This window comes from Lipomyces doorenjongii (genome assembly GCF_038497915.1).
Source record: "Lipomyces doorenjongii strain NRRL Y-27504 unplaced genomic scaffold V1508scaffold_62, whole genome shotgun sequence".
Taxonomy (NCBI): Eukaryota; Fungi; Ascomycota; class Lipomycetes; order Lipomycetales; family Lipomycetaceae; genus Lipomyces; species Lipomyces doorenjongii.
In genome coordinates this window covers 42,015-63,155 of record NW_027118129.1, presented here as the reverse complement: position 1 = coordinate 63,155, position 21,141 = coordinate 42,015, and the positions used below count along the sequence as shown (strand labels likewise).

At 48.5% G+C, this 21,141-nt stretch overlaps 7 protein-coding genes across 7 annotated transcripts; 4 read left to right on the top strand and 3 right to left on the bottom strand.

Annotated features, from left to right (window-relative positions):
- Positions 1 to 152: 152 nt before the first annotated feature.
- Positions 153 to 1,962, bottom strand: V1508DRAFT_434588 (permease for cytosine/purines, uracil, thiamine, allantoin-domain-containing protein; the record flags this gene model as incomplete). Its single annotated transcript, XM_066942032.1, has 3 exons — positions 153 to 1,360; positions 1,414 to 1,758; positions 1,812 to 1,962. 3 exons carry the CDS (start codon positions 1,960 to 1,962, stop codon positions 153 to 155), a joined length of 1,704 nt encoding a protein of 567 aa, XP_066793703.1.
- Positions 1,963 to 5,118: 3,156 nt separating this feature from the next.
- On the top strand, positions 5,119 to 6,841 carry V1508DRAFT_451175 (uncharacterized protein; the record flags this gene model as incomplete). Its single annotated transcript, XM_066942499.1, has 5 exons — positions 5,119 to 5,885; positions 5,941 to 6,410; positions 6,440 to 6,537; positions 6,600 to 6,718; positions 6,739 to 6,841. Exons 1-5 carry the CDS (start codon positions 5,611 to 5,613, stop codon positions 6,839 to 6,841), a joined length of 1,065 nt encoding a protein of 354 aa, XP_066793702.1. The 5' UTR covers positions 5,119 to 5,610.
- A 2,033-nt stretch (positions 6,842 to 8,874) lies between these two features.
- Positions 8,875 to 9,924, top strand: V1508DRAFT_434586 (NAD(P)-binding protein; the record flags this gene model as incomplete). Its single annotated transcript, XM_066942031.1, has 2 exons — positions 8,875 to 8,916; positions 8,980 to 9,924. The coding sequence occupies 2 exons, from the start codon at positions 8,875 to 8,877 to the stop codon at positions 9,922 to 9,924; spliced, it is 987 nt and encodes a 328-aa protein (XP_066793701.1).
- Positions 9,925 to 11,386: 1,462 nt separating this feature from the next.
- V1508DRAFT_441467 (Extradiol ring-cleavage dioxygenase, class III enzyme, subunit B) lies at positions 11,387 to 12,875 on the top strand. The gene is made up of 5 exons (XM_066942292.1): positions 11,387 to 11,471; positions 11,521 to 11,907; positions 11,963 to 12,330; positions 12,389 to 12,604; positions 12,659 to 12,875. Exons 2-5 carry the CDS (start codon positions 11,719 to 11,721, stop codon positions 12,777 to 12,779), a joined length of 894 nt encoding a protein of 297 aa, XP_066793700.1. The 5' UTR covers positions 11,387 to 11,471; positions 11,521 to 11,718; the 3' UTR covers positions 12,780 to 12,875.
- On the bottom strand, positions 12,816 to 13,579 carry V1508DRAFT_375330 (thioredoxin-like protein). Its single transcript, XM_066937568.1, has 3 exons — positions 13,320 to 13,579; positions 13,154 to 13,260; positions 12,816 to 13,095 (listed from the first exon to the last, which is right to left on the bottom strand). Exons 1-3 carry the CDS (start codon positions 13,403 to 13,405, stop codon positions 13,004 to 13,006), a joined length of 285 nt encoding a protein of 94 aa, XP_066793699.1. The 5' UTR covers positions 13,406 to 13,579; the 3' UTR covers positions 12,816 to 13,003.
- Positions 13,580 to 13,704: 125 nt separating this feature from the next.
- Positions 13,705 to 15,011, top strand: V1508DRAFT_423878 (UPF0041-domain-containing protein). Its single transcript, XM_066941230.1, has 6 exons — positions 13,705 to 13,901; positions 14,062 to 14,076; positions 14,178 to 14,250; positions 14,319 to 14,382; positions 14,435 to 14,497; positions 14,554 to 15,011. Exons 1-6 carry the CDS (start codon positions 13,827 to 13,829, stop codon positions 14,657 to 14,659), a joined length of 396 nt encoding a protein of 131 aa, XP_066793698.1. The 5' UTR covers positions 13,705 to 13,826; the 3' UTR covers positions 14,660 to 15,011.
- A 171-nt stretch (positions 15,012 to 15,182) lies between these two features.
- V1508DRAFT_399562 (uncharacterized protein) lies at positions 15,183 to 20,918 on the bottom strand (the record flags this gene model as incomplete). Its single annotated transcript, XM_066938269.1, has 3 exons — positions 15,183 to 16,469; positions 16,525 to 20,490; positions 20,718 to 20,918. 3 exons carry the CDS (start codon positions 20,916 to 20,918, stop codon positions 15,183 to 15,185), a joined length of 5,454 nt encoding a protein of 1,817 aa, XP_066793697.1.
- Positions 20,919 to 21,141: the final 223 nt, after the last annotated feature.

Here is a 21,141-nt window from a genome sequence, read left to right as displayed (position 1 = left end):
ATCAGCACTACTACAAACCGTCTAAGTACAATCTTACAAAATCAATCGCCCAAGCCTATATAAACACAAAATAGAAAAGACAAGTATACCGAGGAATAAATCGACACAAATCAAACGCCCAAATGCTACAACAGCAATCATAACATGAACTTCTACTTCGTCTTCTCGCTCTCCGACGCCGTCTTCTCGGCTAAAGAATCCGTGTCGATAGCGACTCCTTCTTCGACATCACCACCGGCACGGGTAAGAACCTCGTCATCGACGTAGACTGCGTAATCGAGCATCGTCTCCTTAGCCGGCCATAACGTGCAGAAAATCCAGTACGTCAGCATCGACGAGCCAAATCCGTAGAAGTAGCCGCAATAGTACAAATTCGTCATACCCTGGATGACTTTGATGCTGCTGTTCACCTTCGGCAGGAAACCGGGAAGCAGAGGAACCCAGCCGATAGTAAAAGCCGCTGCCGCGCGCCAGTTGATGCCGTACTTGTTGTAGCGGTAGATACCGTGCTGTTCGTAGAGCTCCCAGACGTTGTACTTGCGGTTGTGGACGAAGTAGTAGTCCGACACAAGGATTCCGCAAATTGGCGCCAGCCAGACGGTGTAACCGGACATGAAGGATAAAAAGCTGGTCGCGGAGGTGAGGATGTTCCAGGGAGTAAGGGCCCAAGTGCCAAGGATGGAGACGATGAACTGGCCGCGGCGAATGTTGATATAGCGTGGAAACATGCAGTTGAGATCGTTGGCCGCGGAGATTGAATTCGCGGAGATGTTAGAGCAGGCCTGGGACAGGTAGAAGCCAAGAGCACAGAAGAAGGCAGCGGCACGGCCACCTTTGGATGTCCAGTTATCGATAAACAAGAGAGGATCCCACAAAATCGTGCCCCACAAGACCTTCGATCCGCCAGCACCGACCACACCAAAGAAAGCAATCAAGGTGGCAGTGAATGGAAGCGCAATAGCCATGGTGTAGGTATTTCGAACACGCTTGGAGTAACGCGTGAAGTCCGGCGAGTTGATTGCAAGAGTAGCCCAGCCGCCAATGTTCGAATATACACCTTGCATGAAGACCCATCGAAGAGCTGTGCCGTGAACAGTGTTGCCAGCGGTCCAGAGAGAGTTGTTGCCTACACCAGCGTTCTTGATGGTCCAACCCATCATGCCGAATCCAATGATGGGTAGAGTTATGGCCTTAATGGTGAACAAAAACCGGATTTTGCTAATGTGGATGTAGTGAAGAGGAAGAATCGAAACCCAGTAAATAAAGTAAGCGATCATGAACTGGGTCGTGATGTTGGCATGTGCGGGAAGTCTGTTCTCAACATGGTGGAAGGAGGGCCATATGGCGTAGATCATAGATCCTATAGTAAATTATATTATGTATTAATCCGGAAGAAATCAACGAGTCACTTACTAACACACTCAGCCCCAGTGTAAGCGCTAGTGCCGTACCAGAAGATACCGACTATCATACGCATAGCAATCATAAGATATGAAAAGTAGTAGCCAAACGCGGCCCGAGACTGCACACTGAAGGGTATGCGGTATCGGGCACCGACCACACCGTTGGCAGTGACGACTAACGCGATGATGACTTCGGAGACAGCAACGTTGATGAGCGCGAGCTTCCAGGACATCCCAATCTGCATGAGAGAGGCGGCCTTACGCCAGCCGGAAGGCGAGAAGTTGTCGGAAATCCAGTAAGTGATGTAGTCCATCGCAGACCAGGTTCGCTTCTCCGGGGGGACAGGATCCATATCTGGTGAAAATCAGTAAACGTAACTTTGACTGAGACGTTCGAGAAATACGTACCAGGATTGCTACGACGTTCTTCTCCACCTTGGATCACGATCCGCTCATGAAGACGAGACCAGAAGGCCCCGCTAGGCGACAGTTTGAAGCCAGTGGCGGTAACGTCACCGCCAGATATCTCTTGGACACCGTAGTCAACGTTCTTGACCATTATGTCGTCGATACTCAAAATTAGACGGGGTAGCGAAGGAGCGCGACGAAATCAGTGCGACTAAAGACGACGGACGGACTGCGAGAGAGCAAGGAGAGAACAAGCATTTATGTGTCATCCAACGTCCGCGTGGCGTGTAATACAGCTGCCAATCAGCCGGCGGGTAGCCACGATGTGCATATGTCTGTCGGCGTGGCAAAAGAGTGAGTATCGATAAGAGCTTTTGATGTGGATGACGTTTGAAAGTGTACTGGATACGAGGAAGTAGTCTCGACATGCGGGTCCACACCCAAAGGCCCTATGTCGGTTAATTCAGCATGTTCGCACGCTAGCTTGTAACTTTGTTTCGTTGGGATGCTACCCGCTGGAGCTGGCAGGTGGACGACTAGGATAAGGATTACTAGAAGTAGAAACATTGGAACTCTTAGAGTCGCCCAACTATAACCATCGACGTACTGAGAAGATAAAAAGTAACGGTAGACGTGTGATGACGATAAGCATCTCTAGTCAGGTAAAGCAAGGTTTCAATAGCGAGACGGTTTGGTGCGAGCATCGTGCTACCCTTTTGATTGAGTCTTCGGCGCGCAGTGCGATTCAGTGGGCTCGTGCGCACAAACAGGTGTTGAGTATCGACGAATAAGGAGTCTATCCGACTTTGAGAATCAAGCTAAATGATAGTCAGAACCGCGGCTGCAAGACGAACAGAACTAGTCAGCGATCACAGCTTAAGATTCATGCGACTAGTTCTCCACCACCATAGATCAAGAGGAGCAACCGCAGCCGCCACTTGTCCCGCCGTAGTGTGTCGCTCTCCGCACCTATCGGATGATGCTCCCCTTGGAGCCTTGTCAGATGTTCCTTTCACCCGGTTTGTCAAATCGCGGCCAAGGCTTAGCTGGCCCCACCCAGGAGTAAAGACCCTGACAACTGGCGTTGAGGTACCAGTTATCCCTTCAGTGTGCAAAGTCCTACAGTAGAGACTAAGTGATACCATAGCACGCTTTCATTTATTACTAAAACAATTGTCACAAACGGCTGCAAACTACGTGCCGCCTATAAATGGTCCTCTGATCATCATTCATCAAGCTTGCGATAAACTTCACAGAGCGATCGAATACCGACCGCAACGCCGTCGAAGTTTTGGACTGGCAGCGTCGCTGTGTATAAGTTCAAACAGTCCCACCTTCGGCAGTCCGTATGATCAAGAAACACCAAGTGAGCTCCGGGCGGTGACCATATGATGCTAAAGCACACGCTCGATAACATTACATCAAACGCATATTGGTGCCGTCGCTGTGTAATCTCTGTCGGGAGCAAAGATCTGTGCCAAGGGTTACCGCCACATCATTTCATTCCGGGTTCGAAGAGCTTAAACACCGCCACAAGAGTCATCACGGAAACTTTAACGTCGGCTGTCCGGACCCGTTCTCGATTTAATAGCGAGAGGTACAGCCAACTATGCATTTACGGTTAAAATAATGTGGGATAACCTGCGAGAAATATTGTAAACCACCGTCAGATAGATGGGTCGGATTTAAAGTATACTGCGTACCCTCACACTGCAGTACACTACCGTATCGCCGAGGACTGCCAATGGTGTAGTTGTCGCGTTATTACCAAGAAGTCAGTCATTCATAATATTCCTGGGCACTGAGGAGCAGCATACCATCAGGAAAATTGAATATTCAGTATGACCAATATTGACGATGACAAAATTTATGGATATCTCTGAAGACATTGAGGGGGCCAAAAGGCGACAAAGTTATCAGGAATCCCCAACTGACCAATTCTCCCGGCTAGCTTTGTTTTGGACACTGCATACTTTTTTGGCGTGTCGACCCCGACCATCGTGGAGTTGCTAACTTGGGTAATTCCCTTAGTCTCGTATTGAGCTCGGACCGCGGCGATAACCATCGTACTAAATATAACTTTTTGAGGAATGAAACTGGCCATGATGCAGCTACAAGGTTCAGTTCTCGCATTCCTAATCTGACGCGGCTCTATGATTCTTCCAGATCCCAGAAGGTGGAGATAGATGACTCGTAATGTGGCTTGCATGGAGGCTTCGGCAGCTTCAGTAGTTGACGTCAATCGGCTGTGCCACACCATATTCCAGTCCGCTGGCTGCCTTGAACGTTGTCAACGCAAAGCAGCTAAGCTATCTTAAAACTTATTAGTCCGTTTAGTCCATACTAGCTTATTAGAGACAGTAACTTTACCTTCCTAACGAGGTACTGCTCGAACGTCCCATCCTACGGCCACGCCTTCGTAATGGCGCCCAAATGGTCATTGATCTCGCGTATCCCATACCTCTCCTTGAGTGGAAGACTTGCCCGGAGTCAGGGCTGTAGGCGCTCAGATGAGTGGATATCTGATCGATATTGTGCCTCCATGACTAATATCCCATCCTTCTCGTGTGAGTGGCCAACTGATGTCTGAACATCAACATTCTTTTAAATCGGCATCAATTTCTTAGGATTACGAGGACAGCTGGTGGTGAATGGCATGATACATGTGATAAATTATCGCTCGGAATGGCTATGCTCGGCTCCGCCCGGAACTCGCCATGGCATCTGCTATCCTAACACAGAAGTGTCCTTATTATTTGAATAAAATACTTCGTGGCCAGCATACAGGCTGAATGGGACGAGCAATGCATGCGCCGTTCGAATCGATCTCGGATGCAATGAAGGAAGGCCTGCTGCACGCCTCATACACGGTAGAGTTAACAAGGAAGCCCAAGCCCAACGACAAGAATGTGCAACAAGATGCACATATGGAAGAGACTAATGTTGATCTCGAAACTCGAAAAAGTTAGGAAGCCTGGGAATGCAAAAAGTTCGGTGAATACCTGGAGGAGAAGTACGTTACTTCTAAGAGCAGAGAAGAGCAAGTCTCAAAAAACGGTGCGAACTGAAAGGCGTGGATTTCCCGGAAGACGCAGAGGGACCTCTAGAGCGCACACGGTCCAAATTGCAGCGCTGCGAAGATCTGACGGGAAATTGGCCGGACTCGGCAGCAATTATATCTGATCTTGTATCTTGAGTTTCTGCTGTGGTCAATAGAGTGTGCGATACTTGACTTAGTCAAATATTGATGCTAAAGTGGAATCTGGTCTCATGAAGCGCAAGAAGATCCAGATGCCAGGCAAGAAACGTTTACGGGAATAGCGGTAAGCTGTATATTATTTTTAGCTGTACCTCCACAAGAGGACATCAACAAGCTATAATACGCGAATTAAGCAAAATTTCACAAAAATTCACAAATATGAGAAATGCTGTCACAAAATCGACACACGACTCAAACCGGTAAGCAGTTGCGGCCGCTTTGACCTGTTGTCGGTCGAAATCCGAATGTCCGGCAGATAAACAGTGCCCGTCTGCCTACGAACCGTTCTGACCAAATTCCACCTCCTCGTGTTGCATCTTTGTATCTCACTCATCATACTCAGCACAAGATTAACTTATTACATCATGGATGAAGTTTACGGAGAGTCTGACGGCGGCCGAGCCTCACATAGCGTGGCGCCAATCGCAACTCCCACGGTCACTCAGCTCCCCGAATCCAGCCTCCACATAGGACACGACGCGGGCAGCAAGAGAAAGGTGGACGATCCCGCAACACGTGTTATGCGTGAGATCCAACTCCATGCACGACGGTACTTCCGTCAGCGACAAAGCAGATGAATACGGCAAACGCCTTAAACCGGACCCTGAGACGGAATCCACTCTGGCTGGGATATCCAAAACGATGTCAGTAACCGACTCAGAGGCACTTTCTAATTACAACGCGGCATTCGCGCTTCTCAAGGAGAATCCACTAGAGCAGCGATTAGATGTTCAACTGCCTTATGAAAAGTTTGTGCAACTAGATGCTGCATTTTCTGAACTAAAATTAGCAGCAGGAATTTCAGAAGATCAGAAGTACGTCGGTTATCACTGCTTTTAAGAAATCCATTAACAATATTCGATATTGTAGATACCCATCCTTGACATACAATAGTCTCACTCAGACGGTGACGGTGGTGACCGCCCCCAGTGGCATCCATGAAGCTGCAGCACGCTGGATCGACTTCGGGATGTGGCAGTACGTCAACGCATATCTATCTACTCGCAGTCCTCATACTCTACAAAATATTCGCCCTACAGGATCGACTACCGAGCACTTCCCCGATTTGTATGCAAGGAGCAGAAAAGAGCCAGATGGCGGATTCATTTATTCGCCGCTGGACGGCGAAGATAAAGTGACGATTGTGTATGAGGTTGGGTATAGTGAAGCATATAGCAAGCTCCTTGATGACAAGGATATTTGGATCCATGGCAAGGGGGTTAATGTTTTTATAATGATATGCTTTAAAGAAACGCCGAGGTTTGCATACCCTGCTGCTCCTGGATATCGGGATATCACAGATTCGCGAGCAGAACGGTCTGCAATGTCACGTACTGTGGGTAGAGCTGCCAACTGAACATCCAACAAGGCTTCTATGGTTCACTTCGGTACCGGGACCACACGTGGGCTGGTGAGCTAAAGGAAGCATTTATTGAAGTCTGGCGGCAAGATTCAAACAGTAGATATGTGAGTAATATTATCCGGTTGATTCCGTCGAGACTTTCTGCTCACATGCATGCTATATTTAGAACCTGATTGAAGAGGGGTTCGCAGTTGCCGATGATGAGCTCCCTGTCACCCTTGGAATAAGAATCAGTGATTTTTATCCACAGGATGCATGGGAAGCTGCCAATATCGAGGACAGAATGTCCCTTTTAATAGCTCTAGCTTTTTAGAAGGTCTGAGGCACGACATCGTTAAGGTTGCGAAAACCAGGTTCGAGGGGTTCCTGTATGTAAAATTGGGGTTAAGGCCAGGTCATGAGGGCTGAGGCCTGACGATGTCTTGGTTGGTTTGGCCACCTTTGTTTGTGTTGTGGTTTCTTGTTTTCTCTTTGCTACCTATTTGCGGCACTTTTGTACATGAGGCAGGGAGCCGGCCCAGGGAATACAAAGGGGATTAGATCCCTGAGATGTAATTACAAACGACTGAAGGATCTGGTGTTTCTCACGCACTGTCGACCTGCAGAGAGATAGGGAATTCTAATTTCGTCAGATAAGTACACTAGAGTTTACAAGCCAATAATTCAGTTGGCTCTTCTTTCACAGAGCATCTAAAGCTGCACAGAAGAGTGGTTGGTTTGTGTCATATCCGTAGAAACCATTCTGTAGTCTCTGTCATTTATCGTGGGGACATGGATAGAAAATTTGAGGTATACATTCTGCGAGACATTGTAGCGAAGAGGGCCCGATTAGCGGTGGACAGAATTTCCTTATTATTACGTCTCGTTTGTTCGTAACGAATAAATCGGAGCGTCGAATATGAAAAACGAATACTATTCGTAAGTTTGCTAAGATGCTAGTCAAAGCAGTCAAAAGTTAATCCATCCATCCCACTGCTCTGCCTCGTCGGAACGCATCGCATGATAATAGCCTATACGTTCATTCCTTGGAAATTATCTTTAACTATGTAGTGATTGTGAGTCTCTTTCATCAGCGGGATGTATGACAGCAGTGTCCGTTGGCTTATTCCCAGATAAGCGTTTCGCACAAGCGACTATCGCCTACTGAATGATCGGGTGAGGAGGAGGCAGCTCAGGAAGAACGGACCGGATTGCAGAAGTGTCGATTGATTCAGGGTTCAGGGTTCAGAACCTCTGCAGTACCTCGTTCAAGATGGGCGGACCTGTGATGATCTCCCTACCACGCTTGGAATTAAGATACGTGATTATTTTCCGGATAATGCATGACGAGCTGTACACATTCCAGACAGAGTCATTATATTTAATGCGACTATTTATGTCCAAACACTCATGGGGCCATGTGCGCACCTGCAGGAGATCGCTTTAAGAGGTCCATCAAAAAAGGAGGAGGAAGAAGAGCAGAAGAAAGTGGTGGTAGAGGAGGGAGAGGAAGAGGAAAAGCAAAGGCAAGATAATCTTCTTTATTATCTCGATATTGATGAACAAAGAGGTTGATAGCTGTCTTGAGTTTTGTTTCAGTACCAATTATCATGTGCAAGAGTTCCAGCGAGTAGGATCATCTCGTACAAGGTTACGGCCATCACTAAGGCAATGAGCTGAATTTGGCCAACCGTTGTGTACTTTACAATATTAGGTGCTTGCCTAGGGGCCTCTTCTCTCGCCCTTGATGCATACGGGTTCCCCATATATAATATATGGGGAACGGGAGCAGCCCTATCCATTCCACATATGATGTTAATTATGCAGAGCATTGTGTGGTTAAGCGAGAACCCAATCTTCCTATCCCGGCATTCTCTTCATTACTCATTATGCTGCCCCGTAGGTGCCGCATGTTTCAACAAGCTTAAGCCATATCAACTCCCGCAACTTGTCTCTGTATATATTCCTTTATCTGCTGTGACAACAAGGTTCGTTCTTGAACAGCACTAGTCAGGTTAGTGTACGTCGGCATTTGAGGAGGTGACCTCACGCTTTTGAATAGGAGAGGAAAGAGAAGGAAAGCCTTACTCTGGACGTCGAATGAGCCACCTGAGGAGTACAGGCCGACCCATACGCAATTATGTTGATTGTGACTATCTATTTTGCCTGACGCCGTAGCCAAATCTTAGACCGATTCTCTGTTATAGTTCTGCTTTGGATCGGGGTTAATGGCCTCCGAGCTCCGATCTCAGATCCGCCCTTGAGGGTCAGGGTTCAGTTAACGGACATAAGATAGATTGAAATTGAGGATGATTCAATCTATAAATTAGCAGAAACATGACCAATTCGTTCGCGAAAGCATATTCCTCCACAAGTCATCAATTGACTCTCGCGAGTTCTCAACTGCTTTATCTGTAGCACAAAGCGCAAACCCTTGGTCGAAAGTGGGGCAAACACAGATCATGACTACTAAAAACTACGTTGAGAACATTGCGGTGGTTGGCGTACGTGTTTTACTTGAGATTACTGCAATTGAAATGATATGATTTCACTAACAATCAAAACAGGCTGGTGGCCGTATGGGTGGTGAAGTTGTCAGAGCCCTTCTTGCTGAAGGCAAGCACAAGGTTACGGCGATCACCAGGCCAGACAGCACCAGCGAGATGCCTCAAGGCGTCACTGTCAAAAGGGCCAACTACGACGATCTAACAGCTCTGACCGAAGCTCTTCAAGGCCAAGATGCATTGATCATCACCATGGCTGTGACAGCTCCGCCGGAGCATTTAGTGCGACTAGTCGAAGGAGCGGCCGCCGCCAATGTCCCCTGGGTCATGCCTAACTGGTACGGTAGCGACGGTGCTAATGAAGCATTGGTCAAAGACATGATGATCAGTGCCCGAATGCAATCCGGTATGAAGCGCATTGAGGAACTCGGCAAAAGCTCCTGGATCAATCTCGCCTGCAGTTTCTGGTATGAATGGAGCTTGGGCGGGGGTTTCCCAGGCTCCGCTCCGATCATGTATGGCTTCAATTGGGACGAGCGAGCAGTGACATTCTATGATGAGGGGACTACTACTATCAACACCTCGACGTGGCCCCAGGCTGGGCTGGCTGTCGCGCGTCTGTTCGCGCTGAAAGTGCACCCCGATTGTCTGGACGACAAGAGCCCGACCCTTTCTCAGTTCAAGAATGGTTACGTCTACGTCTCTTCATTCTTAGTCAGCCAGAAGGAAATGTTTGAATCTGTAAAGCGTGTCACTAAGACCACCGACGCCGATTGGAAGATCAGCTATGAACCGAGCGCCAAACGGTACAGGGAGGGCATGGAAGCCTTGCAGAAAGGCGACAGGATGGGATTCGCAAAAGCGCTCTATGCCCGAGTTTTCTTCCCGAATGGTGATGGCAACATTGAGGCCAAGCATGGCTTGCAAAATGACATTTTGGGCTTACCTAAAGAGGATCTGGACGAAGCTACGCGGGCTGCTCTCCGGTTTGGAAATGTCTCGTTTTAATAACGGTCATCGATGAGAGTAATTTATCTTGCCAGTATTCAAGTGTAAAGTCCTCCGTAATAACCTCATAACGCCAGTCCTATAATCCAAAGCTGTAGCCTGTTACGGCGGGGGACCGTGTAAGTCGTCAGAGACGCATGGCACCACCATCAATAAAGGAAATCACTGCCAGTGGTGTACCTTTAGGCCCTCTCGCCGCACAACAGAACTACGGATCGAGGACCAGATTACGAAGAGCCGACCCTCTACGGTGCGGTTATCATTGTTATGCGGAGTTTCAGAAGGTCTATCAATTTTATCGCGCGCACTGACTTCTCCTATAGTCCTATACATGCATGCTCTTCAAGTCAGCTACTGTAGTTGAAACAAATTTACTTATCGGAAACCAATACCGCTTTTCCCCTAGAGTGCATGTAGAAAATGCTCTCTACAGCTGCAAATACTTCGAGTACGGCAACTGAACATCTATCAACAACGGACATATATATTATTGCCTATCTCCCCCCTCAAGCAGAGAGGAGAGAAGAACCATTTATAAAATGGGGGTCTGCCCCTGAACGCAACAACGCATCAAAAGAACCAACTTCTACTAGAATAACCACTAAGCGTCTCCATAATATCCACGTGTACGTAACAAACATCCAATATCTGCTCCGGAGTATTACTCCTCAGAAGAGCAAGTGCCTTCTTATAGTCAGAATCCGTGTCATCCTCGCGTGCAGAAGAAGGATCCTTTGACTCGGTCAATGACATCGTGCTTTGATATCTCAGCTGCCGGCAAGGTAATCAATCGATCACTGACGTGGTGATCTGCGCCACGCTGCGTGAGGCTCGGCTGCCGCTAGTAGTTTGTCGACCGTATCCTCCGTAAACGGCGTCCATGACGTAGTCTGTTCTGGCATGTTGGTTATTGAGATACAACTAAAAAGCACGGGTACGTACTTCACCAAAATGTCGCTCATTCTTGCTATTCCAACATCTCACATATGGCGAGATCTTGAATATTCAGGGCTACCGTCACACGAGGAGGTAACAATATATCCACTATTAATCGGTAAGAGTGGGCGGATGAAGATACGCATCTGCAGGAGAGCGCGCTAGTAGTGTGCAAGATATCTGTATATTTGTACCGCATTGGTCAAAGGGTCAGGCCATTTAATTAGTTTCGACAAAAAGTTACATTTATAGGGTAAGGGCAACATAAATAAGGAAATATTTGATATATAACATTATAAATGTCTATTAATTTCCATTTATATGTCATACTCCCTGGGAGATTTTCTTAATCAATTTTGAGTATTTTTAAAGCGGAAAAATTGTGGCAAGTCGATAAAGACAGTGAAAAAAGTGACTTCTGCAGTGAGAAGGGGAACGAAGTGTGGCATTTTACATATATTATCGTGATATACACGTTAAAGTTCAGATTCCATTTCAGGGGATGCCCACCAAAGTCCCAACGGGAAATGAATTTGTAAGAATTGGAAATGCATCGATGCCGCAGGAACAGAAACCACCGTCTATGGAGATTGCTAGTTGGTCAATGAACTGTATACTTTAGATCCATCACAACTGCTATGAATTTGCTGACCAAATCAGAGTAGGCAGCCTAGAACGTGCCTAAGGCGAATTGAGCGATTTGTAGCTTATTACAGATTGGCGAATTTGGTGGATAGCTGCCAAATATACTCTCGAAAAGTGGATGCTATTGCCCTCCAATTTTCAGCTTTCCAATAGTTCTATTGCTCCTTCGATTGCGAAATTTCTCAAAGCAACAACCCCGCAGCAATTACAACCATGTCCGATGAAGGCGCCGTTTCCGCCACGCTGGAGACTGGAAGCGATGCACCCGCAGCTAGTCGAACGCCGGTGTATTTCTTGTCGCATGGTGGTCCCACTTTTATGTATTCCGACAAGGATGAAGACGGCGGCGACCTGGGCGCGTTCAAGATGCTTCGCAAGATCGGGAAAGAGATTGTTGAGAAGGTAGACCGCAATTGGATACCTGTCCTGTTGCGTGAGTTATTAACGATCGTGTTAGATCCGACCAAAGGCCGTGGTTGTGTTCTCAGCGCACTGGCAAGCATCGCGTGATCAGGTAGAAGTCAACACGGCCGAGATCACAGATCTGATTTACGATTTTTACGGTTTCCCATCGTTCATGTACAAGGAGAATTATCCCAATGTCGGCAGCAAGACTATTGCGCAGAGGGTTCTAGATCAACTACAAAGTTCAGGAATCAAGGCCAAGGGAGTCTCAAGAGGACTAGATCACGGAGTTTTCGTTCCTTTTAAAGTGATGTTTCCTGATTTCCAGGAACTCAAGGTCCCAATTATTCAGGTGTCGCTATTTGGTACGGATAATCCGAACCAGCATTTTGCCCTTGGGAAGGCTCTCGCGCCATTGAGGTTGGCACATATCTGGTTACATTTTATGCTGAATTATGACAATGCTAAAAGATTACAGAGACGAGAACATACTGATTGTTTGTTCGGGAATGACAGTTCATAACCTCAGAGAGATGGGCTCTTACTGGGGATCCGTGGCGCCATATGCTAAGCAATTTGACGATACGCTAGCGAGAGTGCTTTCTTCTGACGTTGGTACGGTCAGAGAAGACGCCATGGCGAACTTGATCAAGACTGACGAGGCGCATAAATCGCATCCCACAAAAGAACATCTGTAAGCCATTGTTATCGTCACGGTGTTTCAGGCTCACGCTGATATCGTGTCTAGGTTACCAATTTATATTGCTGCTGGCGCTGCTTATAACGAAAAAGGCGAGAGATTGTATACAAACCAGACGTCATCTCTCGCGTGGGGCGAATACCGGTTCGGCTCTCTTAAGAGTGACTGATATATTTGGTAATGACAAGATTCCATACGCAGACGGTGAATTGTATGAACAATTTATTAATGGCATAGTATATTACATACAGAGACCAATCATGCAAACTTGACCCTCATGTCGTCCTCTCTTCGGAGCCTGAATCCTTACCATAACGGAAGACTGTGCAGATAAACCCATTCTTGCGTAGCAATTGTGATAATGTGGGTATAACACATAGTAGATAAACCTGTTTAAGGTGCTGTCATAACGAACTTCTCTATAGTCGCTTCAAGGTCCTTATCCGTAACACTGTCCAATGATAGCTTAACCTCCTTTCCGTACTCTGCATTTAATATTAACCCTCTGAATGCATATAATCTGAACTTGAATGCCGAACTAACCAAATCGAGCAATAACCTGCGGAGAGACACCCTGGGCTTCTCGGATCAAAATTGGAGTATATGGGTTGTGTTTTTTCATGACTGGATACGCTCTCTGCAAAAACGACCTAGTCAAAATCAATTAGCATTTCATTGTGAATGAAACCGCGTCTTGGGTGGAACATACCGAAGAGATGTGCTGGATGCACCAGTCTGGCAGAGATGGAAACGGAGCTCCTTTAGTGGCTTGGGGAATGCGTATTTACTCGCCATCTCTCATATACGCAGAAGTCTATAAATAATCGCAGCGTCGCTGGGGGATTAATCGAATATGCAGATGTAAATACACAAGCCTTCGATATAATTGACCCGAAGCCCAGGACCAATCACTGACTAGGATATTGTACAGCACGCATATTTGCGTTTATTCCATAACCGTCGAACGATTCTGCAGCGTATATGCAAAATTGTTTTACACATAGAATCTCACAGAGACACGGACCTAAGGGTTTCGTTGTGCGAGGATTGGGAAGATGGCAACTCCGACTTTGAGAAGCGGAGACCACCCGTGGTGCTGACCGACTTCGGGCCCAACAACGGCGTTCTTTCCGGTTACTTTTCATCCATCCGCGAGTGAGATTCACAACGTTACTGCAACCCCTTGGTAATTTACAGCATAGTACATATATCCCAAATGGCTGCTCGAGGAGTTAATGGGTTTCAGAGGTTCCTCCAGTCGGAGACTGGGCCCAAGACTATTCATTTCTGGGTATGTATCATTTGTGCTCACGAATTATCCCGGTATCGCCTTTTCTCCTCGTTTCTCTGTGCATTTGCATTTTGCGTTGCTGAGGGCCACCTGGAAAGAGGCTGCCGTATTAGTTGTATTCTCTAGCTGAATGAGTTGGTCAACTAATTTTTCGCGTTAGGCACCTGTCATGAAAGTGAGTGCAAATTTGCCAGTGCGACTAAATATAAATCAGCATTGCATTAGTCGGCATGTACTATTTGCTCAAAGAATGGATCGCTTATGTTGTTATAATAGTGGGCCTTGGTATTCGCGGGTATTAGTGATTTGAACCGTCCTGTCGAGTCTCTCTCCGGTACGCAGCAACTGGGTATGTTTGCAATTATTAGATATGCTTGTCGTATGCGTGAAATGATGCCGCTAACGCATTCGCATTAGCTCTGTTTGCTACCGGCGCGATCTGGACCAGATGGTGTTTGATCATCAAGCCAAAGAATTACCTGTACGAAGACAAAGTACCGGGAATATAGATTCGATGACTAACATATTCGCAGCTTGGCGAGTGTTAACTTCTTCTTGGGTACTGTTGCTAGCGTTCAACTGGGTCGCTTATTCGTGTATGTACCAGTTAGGTTACTTCATTGTAGCAATATGCTGATCTTAATTCGCACAGTTATCACCGAAGCCTCGGCAAGAGCTACCCTGAGACTTTCCAGTCTCTCTTCTCGCAGGAGACTGCTAAGCCCAAAATCGAGATTCCTGCTCCAGCAGCTGCTTAAACATCTTTTTGGAGGTCCAACTTTGTCGCGCTTTACAATACTTTGACTGGTTCGAAGTATATCATCGCATAGCTGGACGGTATTTGCACGAGTTCATCCACGCTATTGTGCAAACGAAATTTTTCTCAAATTTTATTTCGGTTGGTTCGGTATCGTTTGACAAGTGCAATTGTTTATGTAATAAAGACGTTAGGTGTTGTTTTTTGTGGTTACCTTATTTGGTTCTGGGCATATATATAGGCAGGTCCAATATACAGACTTCATATAGACCCTAGGGTATCGGTCAACTGCGGTAATTACTACGCGTTTATGGTAGCACTTGCTGACGGGGGAATAAAGTTATCAATATAGCCATTAAACTGAAACTATCCATACGAACATACATCAACATTACAGGCAACGGTCGCCGAAAGACTATTTAACAAACCCTGGTGTCGTAAAAAATTTATTGCAACACGACAAATTCATGAAAAGACAAACTATTCACAAATTATGTATCAAATGTCTGAGTCATATCGTAGACTTACTCCTCCAAATACGCAACAACATCACCCGCCTCTACGAAGTCTCCACTCCGATGCACAATTTTGATGACCTTCCCAGCACTTGGCGCATTGACAACCATCTCAGTCTTCATAGCCTCGACAACAATAATACCATCTCCCTTCTTGACAACATCTCCGACCTTGACCAAATCCTTCCAGAATCGTCCGGCAACCTCGCCATACACTGGCACCGCGGTCTCCGAGATCGCGGTATCCTCCGTATCTCCGCGGCCTGCCTCAGCGGCCTGCAGCTCTGCATTGGAGACTTGGATCAATTTTGCGATTTCTTCGGTGCCTTCCCGCTGTTTCCGCGCGTATTCATTGAGCTCTTCGCCATGCTCGTTCAGCCACTTGCTGTACTCAGCATAATCAAATATGCCTTCCTCGATATCAATCTTGAACCGACCGTGGTTGACCTCGGCGGTGATCTGTGCGAGCTCTTCTTCTGTGACGGGATAGTACTCTACCCGGTCGTATATGTCGAGAAGCCATGGTCTGTCTTGCTGGCCGAGTGTGAGCTTATCCCAGATGGGGATTGTCCGACCCACGAGCTGATATCCACCGGGTGACTCCATAGTGTAGATGCACATGTACATACCGCCGATACCAACAGTACCATTAGGTGTAAATGTTCGAGATGGGTTGTACTTCGTTCCAAGCAATCTGTGTCGCGGGTCGAGTGGTACGGCACATGGGGCGCCAAGGAAAACATCTCCGAGACCGAGAACGAGGAACTTAGCGTCGTAGAGAATCTCTCGGACGATCTCGCGGTCGTCAAGGTGATTAACTTCTGTCAAGAAATCAACGTTGTTAGGAAGCCATGGCGCAGCGTTGCGGATAGTCTCCCGATATCTGTCGACGGCGGCGAGGGTCGCAGAGTCCTCGAATGCAAGTGGAAGCCGGACTATGCGGGATGGGACCTGCCAGTTGTCGGACAGGACGAGCTCAGATTCATAGGAGAGAAGTTCCTTGATGAGTTGCGACTGCGGCACCTCTAGGCCGTTGTACTGGATTAGGACGGATCGGACACCAGGCGACATTTCCACGATTCCCGCGGTATTACGGTGCTTGACGAGCTGAGAAAGCTGGTATACGCGGTATGAGAGACGAATGTCGAGAATGTTTTCACCGTATTCGACCAGGATGAATCGATCACCAGCTTGGCGATAGACGACTTTGGGAATCGTAGTGGTCTCTGCTGATTCGTACAAAATGGGGTTCTCGAGAGGCTTGTCGTTCGGCTTCTGGATGACAGTTCCCAATCCCTATAAACGTTTACTATGTAACTCCAACGAATTAACGCAGCAATAAGACACCTACAGTAGAAACGGCATGATCCTGAGCTCTTTTTAACTCAATAGCCTCATCGAAAGTGATCATGACAAATCTGATCATATCACCAGGCTTCAACTGTCCGACCTTCCACATCTCAGCCTCCGCAACAGTCACTGGGCAGACGAACCCACCCAAACTAGGACCATCACAAGTCAAGATAACAGGCTCGTCACCGGTGAAGTTGATCGCACCGAGAGCGTACACACAGTCGTGAATATTGGACGGATGGAGACCGGCCTCGCCACCGTCTGGACGAGCCCACTCTGGCTTAGGGCCGATCAAGCGGACTCCGAAACGATTGGAGTTGTAGTGCACCTTCCACTCAGCGGTCAGAAACTCATCGATAGCTTTCTGCGTGAAAAAATCCGGCGCACCGTGAGGACCGGAGAGAACGCCGATGGTCCAAATCTTTGGGTACTCCGGAATCAAAGTCTTCTCTGCCGCCTTGGGTGCCGAGATTGGAGGTGGGATACTGCAGGATTTGAGTTCTGGCTGGCCAAGGTACAGAACATCCCCGAACTTCAGGACACGACCGTTATATCCACCCATATTCCCAAGTGCAAAGGTGGAACGTGAGCCAAGGTACTCTGGTACATCGAGTCCACCTCGGATACCAATATAAGATCTGCTGCCGGATGTGATCTTGCCGACAACCAAGGTCTGACCCTGGGAAACGGTGATAGGTTCCCACATAGGAATGGGCTCGTCGTCCACTGTAGGCGACGCGCCGCCACCGGTGACCGAGATCACCGCGTCGCAGTGGAACTTGATCGATGGACCAACCAGGGTACACTCGATGGCTGGTGCCTTGCTGTCGTTACCGACAATTGTGTTCGCAAGACGAAACGCGTAGTCATCCATAGGTCCAGATGGTGGGACACCGATGTGCCACAACTTAATACGGCCTGGATAGTCCTGGACAGTAGTGTATGACCCTGGAGCCAGTAATTCGACAGCCTTGGCATTATACTTCCACGAGTCTAGGAGGCGGGTGGAGACGGCACCAGCGGCAAACAGCTCAGATGCAGCAACTGATCGCAAGTAATCGAGGTTAGTGACGATGCCGGACACGACAGTAGACTCGAGAGCGTCGACGAGCTTGGCAAGAGCGTCGGCGCGGTCCCGACCGTGGACAATAATTTTCGCGAGCAGGGGATCGAAGGAAGCAGTGATTTCAGTACCCTTAGCAACCCAGGTGTCAACACGAGCGAACTCGGGGAAGCTAACCTCAATAAGCTGCCCAGGCGACGGCAAGAAATCCTTGACTGGGTTCTCGGCGTAAAGACGGGCCTCAATGGAAGCACCGGTAAGCGTCAACTTGGCAGGGTCGAAACACGGCGGAGTGTTGGCCGCAATCAACAACATCCACTCGACGAGATCCAAACCAGTGACCATCTCAGTGACAGGGTGCTCTACTTGCAGACGAGTGTTGACTTCCAAGAAATAAAACTCGTCTCGCGCAGCATCATAGATGAACTCAACAGTACCCGCACACTTGTATTTCATTGTACGCGCAAGACTCTCGGCGGCGTCAACCATCTTCGCGCGGGTCTCCGGTGGCAAGTTCGGTGCCGGTGTCTCCTCGATAATTTTCTGGTTTCGGCGCTGGAGAGAGCAATCACGTTCACCAAGAGCAAGAGCGTTACCGTTTCCATCGCCAAAAATTTGAACTTCGACATGTCGCGCGTTCTCGACATATCGCTCCAAGAAAACACCCGAGTCATTAAAATACGACTGACCTAGTCTGCGAACGGAGTCAAATGCCTTCTTCAAATCCTCGGCATTCTCGCACCGCTGTAAACCAATGCCGCCACCACCGGCAGTGCTCTTCAACATGACTGGATAGCCTATGTTCTCACCGACAGCAAGAGCCTCTTCAATGGTCTCCAGCAGACCGGAGCCAGGAACCAACGGAACATTAGCCTTGGTAGCAATTTCGCGTGCGGAGTGCTTCAATCCTAACAGTCTGATAGATTCAGCTGATGGGCCGACGAAGACAATGCCTTCCTTCTCGCAAGTCTCTGCAAACTCTGCATTCTCGGACAAGAAACCGTAACCGGGGATAATAGCCTGCGCATCAGTCTGCTTGGCCGCTGCTATGATCTTGTCAATGCGGAGATAGGTCTCCGCCGCGGACTCTCCCTCGAGTGAAACAGCGTCGTCCGCATTCAAAACGTGAGGGGAAAATCGATCTGGTTCGGCGAAGACGGCTATTGCCTTGATGCCAAGCTTCTTTAAAGTTTTAATGATACGCACTGCAATTTCACCGCGATTTGCGACGAGGACCGTATCGAATGGCTTCTTGGGGGCTCTCTCCTTCATATGCTGGACGTATGCACGCCATCCTCCAAACTTGGTAACATCCTTGGCTCCATCAAATCCGCTTTCCTCGCAGACGAAGCCTTTAACCCAGTGACCATTCTCGAGCTCAACTGAGCCGATGGCGAGCGGTGGTGGCACCTGTGCGATGAACGCTCCGAAGTTGGCACTAGGAATGTCGTACACTTCAAGCTCGATATTCTCACCAACGAGTTCATGGTGTCCAGGAATGATGCGTCGGAGGCCTGGCTTTGGTGGAGTTGTGTCAGCCAGGTGGTACAATCTGTAGTCAGCCGACGTCGTGGTCTTGAACGCGAGCTTGGCGTTGAGTTCCGTAAGCTGGTAGTGGAGCGGCAAACCGGAGAGGTGCGCGCCGACGACTGCGAGCTGCATGGTGCCGCTAGTCTTGGGGACCTTGGGAATGCTTGGGATGAGCTTGTCGTCGACACCTGGAGTTGTGTAGATTTCGGTGTTGCCGAGAAGTCGACGTGACTTCGCGAGAAATCGCTCAGCGAGTTCCAACAGAGCGTAGTCATTGAAGGTGCCAGAAATTAAAGTCACGCCAAATGGCAGACCATCGTCCCGGAAGCCTGCGGGGATGGCTAGAGCAGACATGTCGGCAAAATTGACGAAATTGGTGTAAGTTCCCTGGCGTGAGTTGACGACAACAGGTTCGGCAGCGAGTTCCTCGAATGTTGGGTTCAAGGGAGCAGTTGGCACAATGAAACCATCTATGCCGGCAAACTGGACTTGAATCGCACGCTCAAGATCTTTGCGGAGATATTCGTAGTTGAAGAGATCCGCCGCAGTGAACTTCTCTGCCTGTTTAACAATACCAAGGACTACGGGATCAATAGCGTTGGGGTTAGTTTTGATCAAGTCCGCAATGACTGTGTAACGTTCCCCAACCCAAGGACCCTCATACAAGCACGCCGCGAGCTTGTACAAAGGGGAAAAGTCCTGGGGAACGATCTCGATGCCGAGATCGGCAAATTTCTCAAGGGCCTGAGCGTAGAGAACAGGGTTCTTGATCTCATCGTAGAAGATTGGCTTGTCTGGAACAGCGAACCGTGGTTTCGGACCGAAGGAGGTCAGCAAATTCGACGGCAGATCGCGAGAGTAGGCATCTTCAATGTCGTACTTGGCAGCGATCGAAAAAACAAGCTGCGCGTCAGGAACTGTCATGGAAAAGATGGAGACACAATCCAGAGTGCGGCACGCTGGTACAACGCCAGTTGCCGAGAATGCACCGCGAGTTGGCTTGAGGCCAATGACATTGTTTAGCATAGCGGGCACCCGGCCAGACCCGGCAGTATCGGTCCCGAGCGAGAACGGAACAATACCCCGGCCGACGACGTTTCCAGAGCCGGCGGATGATCCACCGGACACATGCTTATCGGAGAATGCGGATGGAGTCTTGCCATATGGCGAACGAGCACCTACCAATCCAGTAGCAAACTGATCGAGGTTGGTCTTCCCGACAACAATGGCACCGGCGGCCTTCAAGATAGCGACAATGGTAGCATCCTTCTCAGGATGGTAGAGATATGCGGGGCAGGCGGCAGTTGTGGGGAAAGTGGCGGCGTCGATGTTATCCTTAGGAGCGAACGGGACTCCAAACAACGGGAGATCCTATAAACGACTGTAAGTGTATGAATTAAAAAAAGGAAATGGACCAATTGGGACCGAAACTGATCAATTGGCTTGAAATCGGCCGTGTAAGGAGTGATGCAGCAGACTGTGAGGGTCTCTCGCACCCGCCGTAAAACTCCTGAAGACCCCTGCGAAACACTCGATACACATGAAACGTGCACGAACGGATGCCCAATTGACCTCCACAATAATAAAGCAGTACAGACCTTCGAAACCTTGCCCGACTTTGTAAGGGCCTCGAACTGTGCAGTGATCTGTTCTGGAGTGGCAATGGTGATCCAGGCAGGATCTGACTTGTCGAAGGATGCAACGAGATCAACTACACGCTTGACTGCCTCTTCTGGCGTGGAGGCAATCTGAGCCTCGCGCCACTGCGAGATGGTCCAACCGATAGTAGGCAGGGCCATTTGTTGCAGAGTAGCGGAGCGAAGCTATGAGAGCTGGCGATTTGAACGCAGAGCGGACAGCAACGACGAGTAGTAACCGAAAGGAGGAGCGATCCTGAAGAGGAAAAGGAGAACTACGGTGGAAGTAGGCTATCGAACGGAACTTGAGGAACGGACCAGAATTCGTGAAGAAAATTCACCGACAGTGGAGATGACCAGAAGTTAGAACCGCCGAGGGTTAGGC